This window comes from Gymnoscopelus braueri, assembly GCF_963280865.1.
Source record: "Gymnoscopelus braueri genome assembly, chromosome: 16".
Taxonomy (NCBI): Eukaryota; Metazoa; Chordata; class Actinopteri; order Myctophiformes; family Myctophidae; genus Gymnoscopelus; species Gymnoscopelus braueri.
Window position 1 is genome coordinate 15,551,383 of NC_137616.1, and position 13,559 is coordinate 15,564,941.

Sequence of the window (13,559 nt, forward strand, 5' to 3'; positions counted from 1 at the left end):
AACACCCCGGACCAATTAAATGGTGTTTGGTGTGGTGTAATTCAGTGGTTCTCAAACTTTTTTTTAGATTTAACGATTTGCACACATTTTCGAGATAAAAACAAAATAGCAGATCTACAAGCTCATAGCGCAGCACTCGGTGCCACGCTATGAGCTTGTAGATCTGCTATTTTTTAATAGCCAAAGTACAAAATACGGATAAAGTGTTTACCCCCTGGTAGCCTCCCAAGGACACCTGGGGGTCCCCGGTCCCCACTTATAGAACCAATGGTTTAATTAATTTTAACCACTAGCCCAATTAAGCCCCATTTAATACTTTGTTACGCGATGGTGTCACGTGGTGAAAATAGCCCGCTCACAACGAAAAGCTTGAGACGGGCTATTTTCACGCATGCAACATTGTCATATGACGGTGTATCAATTAAGCATAAACCTTTGTTGTGGTCTTAACAATACATGGCTCCTATACTCTCCCGCCGTACCATGTCTTAATCAGACAAATCCGCCATCTGTTTTGTATAATAACACACAGCCGCAGGTGAGGTCATTTATGTGGTCAAACTGTACTGTAGCCTTACTTACACAAAACGCAACAGATTATTTAAAGCAAAGGCCCAGGGGGAAATAAGACAACGGAAGAGGTTAGATCCGATAAAAATGGGTACGTCATATAATTTTGCAGGGAGGAAGCAATTTTCGTTTTCTTTCAAATATTAATAAAGAGATTACTGCCTCTAAGTATTGTGGAGAAAGACAGGACATTGGGGAAAGAGGCAGAGAATATAAATATAAAAGTTAATCTGTTTACTTGCCTTTTCTCTGTTATTTTACGTAATCTAGATTAATATACTCACTGAGTGAATTTAGCGACTCATAATGTCATTTCATTGTGTAGTCGCATGCATGGCCACACAACTTTTTACTGTGGTGTTTATTGGTGGCACAGACTCATACCTTGACTATGATTAAAAGACTGAGAGCACAGTAGGTCACATCATTAATGTATGAGCCCGATGACAACACATGCTAATGGAATAATAAACGAAGGTGCTTTTAATATAGGGTTGATTTTCTTCCCCAAAACATGAGTGTGAACACAGTGATAACTTCCTAAAGGAGACATGAAGAAGAGCTTAGCATGAAGGTTTTATGAGAGCTTCTCTGAAACACAATTCACCTACTTTACTGTACCTTAGTCCATTGTTACTTAGCTGATTAAATTCAGGCTGAACTTCATGTTAAAAATGCCTCTGTCTGCATATTAAGCCATTGTGATCATAACGAGAACTAGAGCACTTTCATAATCTCTTTTGATCTCAGGGATTTGCAACTTGTGTCTATTTGCTTTTAGGGATGGACAGGAAAGCTTAATTTTGTGACACTTGGTGTAGATCACATATAAAGCCTGTTCCACCTGTACACCTTATTATGCTCATACTCAGGGTTCAATTTGTAAAAGAAAACAGGACATTTTGTTAACCAAGTCAAATAGCAAAAATGGCCGATCTACAAGATCACAACGTGTCGCATTGTGACGCCTTGTGAGCGTGTAGATCTACTATTTTTGCTATTTTGTTTTATTTTGTTTTATTATTATTATTTCTTTTTACAAATGTTGCCCAAAATAGGGACATCAGGGTTAATGTGGTTACCATACACTTTTAATTGAATGGTTAAATTAAATTGTGACATTATCAAACATAAATATCAAACATATCAGACCGTCTACATTTCCCAAAAGGAAATGCATGTGTTTAATTCAGTCTGATCAGAAGCAGGGATAAAACATATCGCATAAAAATGAATGACCAGAGGGAGATATCTAAAGCAGAGGCATGGATTCCCCCCCAGCAAATCCAACCCTCCTCATACAGTCCTCATACTGACCACTTTCCCATAACATAACCACCAGGGGCACAATTCAGAAAGACACAGATGTCTCGTGTCTGGAAGAGATGAGTCTCATGAATAATGAATAAGCTAGTGGTATTTTGACTCTGTGGTGGAAACCAGCAAGCCCTTTCTGTCCTCTTAAATGTCTTGATGGCTTTTTGGGGCTCAGAGGCAACAGTGACCTGGTGTTCATGCTTTTCTTCCATCCCACTCCTTCCATCCCGAAAAGAAAATTCTGAACTTTAGATGATGTTTTTCTTTTCGTGATTGGATGGAAGCAAAGCGTGAACACCAGGTTATTATAGGTGAACATATGTTACACACAGTAGTGTGAACAATCAAACAAGCCAAAGGCTTCAGTGTTCTTTTATTCAACCTAATACTAATAAAATCAGAGCAGTGGAATGGGGAAGGGGCGTAGGAGGGGAATGCATCAATCGAATGTCCAATGGGGGGAGGAAGGGGGTCTTTCAAAGCCGTCCAGTGTTAAAAGCCATTAAAACTGTAAGATGCAGTCATTAAATGCCATCTAAAGTCCAATTACAGCAGAATAAAGTGTCTTGTGCATCTACTTCCCTTTCCAATGGGGGGGGGGGGTCCTGTTAGTTTCTGTTTGAGTCCAGGTCCTTGTGGAGGTTTGTGCTTTTCAACACTACCTCACTCTCCAACAGTGGCCCTTTAAAGTCTTATGACATTCATTTTCCTTTTATAAATAGTTTTCGTTTTTTGGGGGGGGGTTTATGACTTCAATTATACCCCAAAAACCTGAACTTTGAACATTCAGTGGATTTTCTGTGGTCTGGGGTTTTCTGAATAATTAGACTAAAACAAGTGCTGGGATTGGCCGGCCGGCGGTCGGACAGAGCTGAATCTCTGTCCGGGGCGCGTGATTATGGATCCCACCAACGCTCCAGGATTTAGACCCGCCTTACCTGTCTGATTGGCTCCCTGGCAGGCATAGTTTTACTGAGGTTAGGGTTAGGGTTAAGGTTAGGTTTAGGCATAGTCTTACTGAGGTTAGGGTTAGGGTTAGGGTTAAGGTTAGGTTTAGGCATAGTTTTACTGAGGTTAGGGTTAGGGTTAAGGTTAGGTTTAGGCATAGTTGCAAAAACGAGAACTGTCAATCACAGCGACTACTGACCAATCACAGCGGGGTTTGCCAAGAGCTAGAGTGGGATCCATAATAACGCGTCTGGGGCATAACTCGGAGAGCGATAGACAAAATGGTCCCAGATTTGAGGTGAGATGCCAAATGGAAATTGGGTTGGGCTCACGGATCCTGAGAAATCAGTATCGGTATGGTACACATCCATCTGGTGTGGTCACTGGTCAGTTGTTTTCCTGAAGGACTTTGAATACGTTGGAGGAGTAGCATGACGACAGCGTGTCAATCTTCCTCCTCAGGCCACCTAACCCTTCGTCGTCATCGTTGTCATCGTTGTCTTCGTCCCCATCCTCATCATCGTCATCAGATTCAGCATCGTTTGCATCCCTGTCCCTCTCCTCCACCTCCTCTGGCTCGGAGCTGGACTCCTCCCCATGCTCCTCCTCCACTGTCCGCCCCAGCAGGGCCATTATCTCCGGCAGGTCGGGGTGGTTTTCCCAGCTCTCTCTGAGGCAACTGTATCCAGGTGGCCTGAGACACATGTTCAGTCTCCCCTCGATGGCCAGTCTGAGGAGGCTGTTAGCCGCCCGGTAAACGTCATTGCGAGCCGCCTTTGCCGTTTTATAGCCTCGTCTCTCTGCCCAGGCTTCGCAGACGTCCCAAGCAGTCCAGCTCTGCGCCCCCTGCTGCTGCTGTTGTTGTCGTTGATGTGCCGGTACGTCCTGGAGGCTAGGGTGTTTGAGATTCAGCACAGACAAGAAGGGAGTCCTTTCACACAGGTATCCCACTGCTGTGTAGGGCTCTTGCACCTGAGCCACCGGGTAGATACCAGCCAGGATCTGTAGCTGTTTATTGACACGGGAGGGGAAGACGAGTCCAGGGCAGTCACAGAGCTTGACTGTGGGGGTGAGGTAGTACGTTTGGAAGTATTTGGTGTGGCCTGGGGTTCGAGACACACTCACCACCTTCCTCCCAACCAGACTGTTCAACACCGATGACTTGCCAACGTTAGGGAAGCCTATGCATCCTAACGTGAGGACCCCGTCCTTGTAGAGCTCTCGCATTGGCCTGCTCATCTTCATGGCAGTGTCGCTATGGTGCTCCATCAGCACAGACTCCACCCCCTCATCTGACTGATGCTCGGTGACCGAGTCTCTCTGGATCTTCTTTTCCCAGCTGGACAGGTCAACTTTACCAGCAGTGATCTCCCGACAGGCCTTGAGGATTTCTATTGGACCTCCAGCCTTTTCCCAAACACCTCTTCTCCTCATACACTTCTTCTGGGGGACTGTGCTGTATGGCTCTCCGGGATAGGAGGTGAAACACACAGTGTTGAGGTGTGGGAACTTGGAGGCCAGGTAGTGCTTCCAGGCGACGACCAGCGGCGGGGGGCAGAGGTCTGCTTTGTTCAGCACCAGGACCACCTGTTTGTGCAACTCACCCGTGATGTAGTGATACAGAGCTGGAGGGAAATGCAGCACCAGATGCCGGATGTCCACGATCAACAGGATCACGTCAGACATCTCCAACACTCTCCACAGCTGCCTCCATGTCTCCAGGTTGTGCTCAAAGTGGCTGAGAGAGCCGGGTGGGTTTCTGGCGTGCAGGTCTTTAAGGTAGTCGCGGTAGGACTTCTCCTCTTCCCTCAGCAGTTCTTCGCGTTTCATGTCATAACTCCAAGTTGGCCTCCTCGGTAAACCAAGTCCTTTATCAGCGGGGTAGATATCATCAATGTCCACCTCAAGTTCTTTGTCGGACACTGGCTGTAGAACCTTTTCTCTGGCTGTCTTCAATCTGCTCTCCACCTCGTCTTTATTCTCCTTCTCAAAGTGCAGCTTAAACCTGTTGGAGTTTCTGCCGTCTTTGTTGGAGGGCTGTTGGTTTATTCTCCTGATAGTATCATTGGCATTGTGGCTGCTGGGACCATTGCCTGAGCCTGTGTCGCCTCTCTTTCTCTCCCGTCTCTCTTGCAGTTGTATCCTCTTCTGTTTATTGCTGAATGGCTTTTTCCGATGCATGATTTTACTTTGCTGTCGTTTCACTTCTGAAACTGTAACCTGGGTATCTACTGTGATATGGACTGCTATTCCCATGGACTCTATGATATCATATGTGTGACCAGCCTATGACATCAGTATTATTACGTCATATAGGTGACATCAGGGATCTCCATACATGGGTATAAAAGCGACACAGATAGACAGACAGACAGATACAGAGTTCTCCACTATATGGGCATTAAGTGGGACACAGACAGGCAGACACACAGATAGACAGACTGATACAGAGATGTTTTGGATTTTAGTTGTTGGATAACTGCGGGAGATCTGGTTGTCCAGAATCGCCGATCTGATCACTATGTATGGAGTTACATTTGTGTCTTTATTAACCAAACAAAAGAAAAACATTTGAGAGAGAAAAAATATAAACAGAGCAAAGAATAGTTTTGAAAGAAAATGAATTAAAACAGCAAGCAAAAAATAATAATTTGTAAGCAAAGGAAATTATATAAACAGAACAAAAAATATTTTAAATTAAAACAAATTAAAAACGCAATCAAAAAAATATATTTGCAAGCAAAAAAATATAAGATTTGAAAGAAAATAAAAAATAATTGAGAACAAAACTTTTAAAATTCAAGAGTAAAAAAATAAGGAAAAACGGTTTAAACTACATAAAACAAAATACTTAGTAAAATGTTTGGGTAATAAAATGTGTTGTGCTAAATAAAATGTTTTTAATGTTTTTTTTCCTCATTTGCGAATGAAAGTTGTTTTTTCTGATTGCAAAATGCCTTCTCTCTCAAAACCTATGTCTTTGGTCTCAATTTTTTTTTTTTCTCTCTTGGATTTGTTTGTGTGAGGGGTTAAAGTTCAGAAGGCGGGTCCTACGCTGATAGATGTAAGACACCTCTCCATTGGTCACTTGGAGTCTGAGTGACAGCTCCCCCTTCCTTATGTAGCTTGTTGAATGCAGGGATGGAGGTGTGTTACGGCCAGCATGGTTTTTTGATTATTATTATTATTAGCAGTTTGCAAAAAAAACTAAAAAACATGAAAGTATAATGCAAGGTCAGCTAAGAGTATTTAAAACCTAAGAAAGATGACTTGTTTCCATTGGGGTCCTTTGTACTCAATTCATAGAGACATTTAATGACAGACAGATATACACTACTATGCAAAACATCATAAAAACAAAAACAAAAAAAATATGTACAGTAAGCAGTTTGAGTAAACAGATTGATGGAATACTTTATTAACAGTAGGATACAGAGGTACAATTGTACAATGATTGTTATAAGGATAACACAAAAAGGCTTGTTTCCATTGTGGTCCTCTGGGACTGAGGTCAGAGCTCCATTCCAGCTCTGGACACTACACTATTCGTTACAATATTGAGCATTTTAGGCTATTAGCAATTCAGATGATTCCCTAATGTTAGGTTTCTGTTCTACTTACAGTTTGTGATCTGTATTTAAAATTGTTGTATTGTTGTTACTGTTATAGTAGGCCAGTGGTTCCCAAACTTGGGATCGGGACCCTCAGAGGGGGTCCCCAGATTAGCTTAATGGGCAACATTGTTTTCTCTCTCAACAGTAAACAAACCAACCTATACAGTATAAGTGTATACAGGGTAACACATTTCTAAAGTGACAATTTAATGACTTTTAAGACCTTTTTAAGGCATTGTGCGCTTGAAGTTCGGCTATTTTCACAATATTTATCTGTGGAACTGAGTCAAACTAAATCTAATGCCTGGGTCAGGGTGGGTGGTCCCCACTTCAAGTATGATTATTTTGGGGGGTCCCCAGTTCAAATATGATTATTTTAGGGATTCACAGCCTCGGAACCCTTTGAAATTATAAAATAAAGCTACATTATTTTATGTTATATTCGTTATTCTAATTAAGGCAAGGCTGAAGTGACTGGCCTATTGGCCAGGCCCATTCCAGATAGACTGCTTTGGAAACGTTTCGTCTGATAGTATGCTTCAGGCTGTGAATCCCTAAAATAATCATATTTGAACTGGGGACCCCCCAAAATAATCATACTTGAACTGGGGACCACCCACCCTGACAAGCACTTGAAATTGTAGGCATTAGATTTAGTTTGACTCGGTTCCACAGATAAATATTGTGAAAATAGCCGAACTACAAGCGCACAATGCCTTAAAAAGGTCTTAAAAGTCATTAAATTGTCACTTTAGAAATGTGTTACCCTGTATACACTTATACTGTATAGGTTGGTTTGTTTATTGTTGAGAGAGAAAACAATGTTGCCCATTAAGCTAATCTGGGGACCCCCTCTGAGGGTCCCGATCCCAAGTTTGGGAACCACTGGCCTACTATAACAGTAACAACAATACAACAATTTTAAATACAGATCACAAACTGTAAGTAGAACAGAAACCTAACATTAGGGAATCATCTGAATTGCTAATAGCCTAAAATGCTCAATATTGTAACGAATAGTGTAGCGTCCAGAGCTGGAATGGAGCTCTGACCTCAGTCCCAGAGGACCACAATGGAAACGAGCCTTTTTGTGTTATCCTTATAACAATCATTGTACAATTGTACCTCTGTATCCTACTGTTAATAAAGTATTCCATCAATCTGTTTACTCAAACTGTTTACTGTACATATTTTTTTTGTTTTTGTTTTTTATGATGTTTTGCATAGTAGTGTATATCTGTCTGTCATTAAATGTCTCTATGAATTGAGTACAAAGGACCCCAATGGAAACAAGTCATCTTTCTTGGGTTTTAAATACTCTTAGCTGACCTTGCACTATACTTTCATGTTTTTTAGGTTTTTTTTGCAAACTGCTAATAATTCAATCAATCAAAAAACCATGCTGGCCGTAACACACCTCCATCCCTGCATTCAACAAGCTACATAAGGAAGGGGGAGTTGTCACTCAGATTCCAAGTGACCAATGGAGAGGTGTCTTACATCTATCAGCGTAGGACCCGCCTTCTGAACTTTAACCCCTCACACAAACAAATCCAAGAGAGAGAAAAAAAAATCGAGACCAAAGACATAGGTTTTGCGAGAGAAGGCATTTTGCAATCAGAAAAAACAACTTTCATTCGCAAATGAGGAAAAAAACATTAAAAACATTTTACTAAGTATTTTGTTTTATGTAGTTTAAACAGTTTTTCCTTATTTCTTTACTCTTGAATTTTAAAAGTTTTGTTCTCAATAATTTTTTCTTTTCTTTCAAATCTTATATTTTTTTGCTTGCAAATATATTTTTTTGATTGCGTTTTTAATTTGTTTTAATTAAAAATATTTTTTTGTTCTGTTTATATAATTTCCTTTGCTTACAAATTATTATTTTTCGCTTGCTGTTTTAATTTGTTTTCATTCAAAACTATTCTTTGCTCTGTTTATATTTTTTCTCTCTCAAATGTTTTTCTTTTGTTTGGTTAATAAAGACACAAATGTAACTCCATAACTATGCCCATATGTGGACAAACCCTTATATGGGCCCGACCGTCTTTAAACTCGGAGTGCATATCGGCGAGGACCCGTGGGCGTGACGCGCCAAGTGGGAAGTCGATCGGATCAGTGGATCTCCAAAAAATATAGATAAATCCGCAAATCCCCATATATGGATGTCATCAATATGATGTCATGAATGCCTAGACTCCATATTTGGGCATGCCTGACACTCCATATGGGCTTAAAAGGGGCACAGACAGACAGACAGACAGACACACAGACAGACAGACAGACAGACAGACAGACAGACAGACGGGTACAACAGGTACTCTGACAATGGGTACAAGGGTATTGCATAACTGGGTGGGGCATGGATTTCCAACTTGCATCGTTCTTGAGTAGTATCTGTATATCTGTCTGGGCAGATATGCCCATAAATGGAGATCCAGGAATTATCTCTGGTCTAGTACTTTGTACTCTCCAAGTACTCTCCAAGTACTCTGACAACAGGGTATTGCACGAAGTTCTCTGACAATGGGTACTGCACAAAGTACTACAACAAAGGGTACTGATGATATAGATGACATCATAGAATTTGCAATAACCCAGCAACGCTGGGTACCCGGCTAGTATCCTGTATTCAAATTGGCTAATGGGAGGGCAGGCGGACTTCTGATGTCCCTCTGACTCCGCCATAACCATATAAGGAGTTACCAATGCAGCTATGCCCATGTGTCTAACCTCAATGTGTCGTCATGGCATCAGCCGCAAACAAATCAGTCAGCTCCATTTTTGGGCAAAAGCGGGCCATGCCCATAAATGGGCATATACTGATGACATCAGATAGGACTGACAGATACAGAGATCCGGTTGTCCAGAGCCACAGATCCGACCGCTATGCCCATATATGGTCATGTGCATATATGAGACCGACCAACTTCAAACTCGGCGTGCACAGCGGCAAGGACTCGAAGGAGTGTGGTGCCCACCGCCGTGTGTGTGTGTGTGTGTGTGGTGCCCACTGCCGTGTGTGTGTGTGGTGCCCACCGCCGAGTAGTTCGGATATCCAGTTGTCCAGAACCGCCAATCCAACCAATATGCCCATATATGGGCATTCCAATATCGGCATATACTGATGACATCAGGGATCTCCATATATGGGCATAAAAGGGACAAGGACTGACAGACAAAAGGGACACAGACAGACCGCTACAACGGGTACTCTGACAAAGGCCCCAACACTACGACATAGACATATTGTTCAGATCGGTAGTGCGACGTAGGGCTGTGTAGCGGCCTGAACCTCTAGTATTCACTAAAGCCCACAACCAAGGTTTGATTTGTTGGGACTGATCCTGTCTCTGCTTTTGATATGTTTCTCTAGCATCCCTATTTTGGGCACATTTTCTAAATTGAAAATGTCAAAATGTGTAGATTTTCATTGCTTGTCGTAGGACGAAGTATATATTAAGTATTATGTGGTTAAGAAAATGTCCACCCTCCCCTCTTTTTACCTCATCACACTCCAGTTGGCCCCCATCAGCGACGCCTGTCCCACGACACGCCCCTGTCCATGAGACGCTCGGCCAGCGGTCCACGGTCACGCTGGGGGGAGCGGGGTATCCCAGAGGCCTACGAGATCACGGTCTACGAGATCGATGACGTGGAAAGGCTGCAGAGACGAGGAGGTACTGCTGGCAAACAGGTGCCTGTTCATTCACGTCTTCTATCATTTCTTTCTTTTCCTATGATGGATATTTTTGGAAAGCTGAGAGGGAGATGATAAAGAGGAGATGCAGGAGGAAGGCACTGGCTTTCCGGTTAAGGATGCACTCATGTGGGTCTGTAGGTGGAAGTCTTAACCTCCACACCATCAACAGGCCTGTTTCCTTAAACGTATTCTTACTTTTTATCGGAAGAATTATCTCCTAGTTTTGAAATTGTATATTATTTAGAGGTGTGTGTGTGTGTGTGTGTGTGGGGGGGGGGGGTGTACTACTTCAGGTCAAGTGATGATGATCATGATGCCATTCCCTTTTAAAAAGTAATTATAAATAAAAAAAACATCTTCTTTGTAAATAAATAATTTGTTTACTCATATCAGTAAATGGAGTAATAGCAGTAGCAGCGCAGTAGTGGGGGATTCGTATGCTTCATGGAATGTTCTCTTTTTCTCTTTCCCCTTTTGAAGAACGTGCATGCATTAACTTTTGTAGATGGTCCCCGGTTTGAACACAATAAGGTTAATACAATCACAGACTGGCCTTGGATAACTGGATGAGTTTTCCTCCTGACCTAACATGGTGTGTGTGTGTGTGTGTGTGTGTGTGTGTGTGTGTGTGTGTGTGTGTGTGTGTGTGTGTGTGTGTGTGTGTGTGTGTGTGTGTGTGTGTGTGTGTGTGTGTGTGTGTTACAGGGACCTTCGTGCTTCAGTGCCAAGCTGAAGTTCTTGGAACACCGTCAGCAGAGGATCACAGAGGTTCGGGCCAAGTACAACAACCTGAAGAGGGAGCTGGACCAGGCCAAGCAGAACCTGATGCTAGAACCTGCTACATGGAACCAAGAGTGTGAGTACCAATAAGTCACAGTTTGACAGCAGCTTACTTTTTCTTAAATCTTTCTTAAATCTGTTCAGCTGAGAATACAGATGCACATTGTACAGTCTTTAAGTGAACACTGAAGTAAAACCAGCAGTGTGGTGACAATGACATCACTAGATGGCACAAATACTGCCTTTATACTCATAAGCAGAATGACGTTTTCCATCAAATTCAGTGGGTGTACAGGAATCTGTCTTGTGACATTAATGGTGCAGGAACATTGCTGACACATACAGTATTTCAATGCAGCATTACATACTGAGACACAGGACAAGAATAACAGCACTCTATGCTGCGGACAGTGTGGGACAACACATCACATAACAGATGTTTTATATTTGACTTCCTTTACTGTACATTCAGCTTTCCATCAGTCAGCTAGAGAGCATGCATTACTTTATTGCAAATTGTTTGAAAGCCAGTTTAGAATTGAAAGCCTGTAGACAGCACTGCCATTGCTGTTGTTATAACTGACATCTCCTGCAGTTGACCTGTGGCAGACGTTTGAGGTAGATTCCCTGGAGCACTTGGAAGCCCTGGAGGTGGTGACAGCTCGACTGGAGCACAGAGTGAACCTCTGCAAGGCCAATGTCATGATGGTCACCTGCTTCGACGTCTCCACCAAACAGAAGACACGACCAAGACAGAAGAAACGACGGCGAACTGCACCGGACCATCACGGCTTTATGGGAATCTGAGTTCTCTGACCATTGATGAGGGGTAAGCGAGCGACGGTGTATAAATGCAGGAATAGGAGGTATACCAGCATCCTTTTGTCTTTTATCTTGCACCAAGTATACTCACCTATCTGCTAATGCTATTGAACTATTTGCAACAATGGAATCACAGTACCTCCGTCTCCCCAGCAATTTTGCCACCTCCTCCACAATCACATGTTGAGGATTTAATGGATAAATAGACCAAATGCTGTCAACTTCTTGGAACCGATGCCCAGTAGGATTTGAGTTAGGAGTCCAAGGGCCCTGGGTTGACAGGGGCCTTCAAAAATGTCATAGTTGATGCCATATTGAGTTTTAGCATTTATGGAGCCAATCAAATTTCTGTCCCACAATTCCAAGTGGCTCCAATGTCTCACAGCTTTTTTTTATTTGGTCCTTCCACTGTCCCTTTCCTACAAATTCAATGTGTGCCTGACTTTTCAGAGTTGGCAAAGGCCAATGCTGATGTGTTTCACCTACAGTATATCATCAGATAGCTCAAGGAATACCATGACATTTTTAAGATGCAGCTGTTTAGCTAAACAGGCAATGTGGAAGGATTTCTAGATTTGTCATTGAGCCACCTTAAAAATAGCTTGTTTTTTACCATGCAACAATTTTACCATGCCTTGATGTGAACAAATTTGTTATGCTAGCCTTAACCACATGAACCCTAGCATCACTATTCTAGTCATGTCATAAACTCATAATAGGCAAACATTCAGAAAAAATAAGCAGACATTCAGTGAAAATAGCAGATCTACAATCTCACAAGGCGTTGTGAACTTGTGATGCTATATTGTAAGCTTGTAGATTGCCTATTTTTGCTATTTGAAGTTGTAAGTGGTTAAGTGATCAGGCATCTTTGTAGCGTTCAAAACCCAATGCTTCAGGTTGAGGAGCATGCTTCCTCATCATCATTGATAAACTGTGGATCAATAGGTTCATTTGCCTAGTTTCATTCATATGCAGAAAGTAAATCTGTTGAAAGCATTTTGACATTTTCTTTTACTAAATGACTATGTAACAGACCTACATTTATGTCCAGCTAATGAAATGTTATTTTATCATTGTAACAAAGGACTTTTAAGCAATTGAAGGAAGAAGACCATGTTTGGCCATTAATTTCCCCATTAAGTATTGAAACGGGTGTTATTCTACCTCCACAACCATGTTTTGTATACTATAATGGTGCTAATCTGAACACCACTTGAAAAATGTGTTTGTATATTGAAGAACTGACTGTAAAAAACATTTCCAATAAGCAAAGGTGCAGTGAGGAAGATCTAACATGTCCCATTGTAATTTCTGAAACTTGAGGTTGAGTATTTATTGTATATGAATTGCCTCCCACAATATTTTAAAAGCTCCTATGCTGTAATTTTTCTATCGTTTACAGTGCCAGAGCATTCTCTGCTAAATCACTTGGTAGGCATTTGACTTATTGCAATGAGCAGTGGTAAAGTAGGAATTAGTTTGAGAGTTACTCAAGGAATGAAATAATTCTAATTAAACAAATTTGACACATTTCTCAAACATGATTCAGTTTCTAAAAAGCCTTCACACATTTAGGATCTAAATGAAAAGTGCATTTTACAGTCGTATCAGGCAAGTTGTAACTGCATATGGTAATTATGTATTGTCAAACAAATGAAGTCAGTGCAGCCTCAAAGCACGTCACCAAGCCAATAAGAGCTATGCAAATACTCATACTGTAATCAATAGTTTATTCAGTACATGTGTGACATCTGGCTAGCGACAGACTGACTAGACAAAGGCAAAGAAAAACACAATATCCA

The 13,559-nt window shown here is 41.8% G+C and overlaps 2 protein-coding genes across 2 annotated transcripts in view; one reads left to right on the plus strand and one right to left on the minus strand.

The window, feature by feature from the left end:
- LOC308102831 (kinesin-like protein KIF26B) overlaps positions 1-11,739 on the plus strand; it is a gene marked incomplete at both ends in the record, with an annotated part of 35,382 nt that extends 23,643 nt beyond the window's left edge. Inside the window, 3 exons of the mRNA XM_080452685.1 lie at positions 9,971-10,146; positions 10,858-11,008; positions 11,528-11,739. Coding sequence (XP_080308811.1) covers positions 9,971-10,146; positions 10,858-11,008; positions 11,528-11,739 — 539 coding nt within the window. The remainder of the gene's footprint in view (positions 1-9,970; positions 10,147-10,857; positions 11,009-11,527) is intronic.
- On the minus strand, positions 3,223-5,016 carry LOC308103806 (guanine nucleotide-binding protein-like 1; the record flags this gene model as incomplete). Its single annotated transcript, XM_080453980.1, has 1 exon — positions 3,223-5,016. The coding sequence occupies one exon, from the start codon at positions 5,014-5,016 to the stop codon at positions 3,223-3,225; it is 1,794 nt and encodes a 597-aa protein (XP_080310106.1).
- Positions 11,740-13,559: the final 1,820 nt, after the last annotated feature.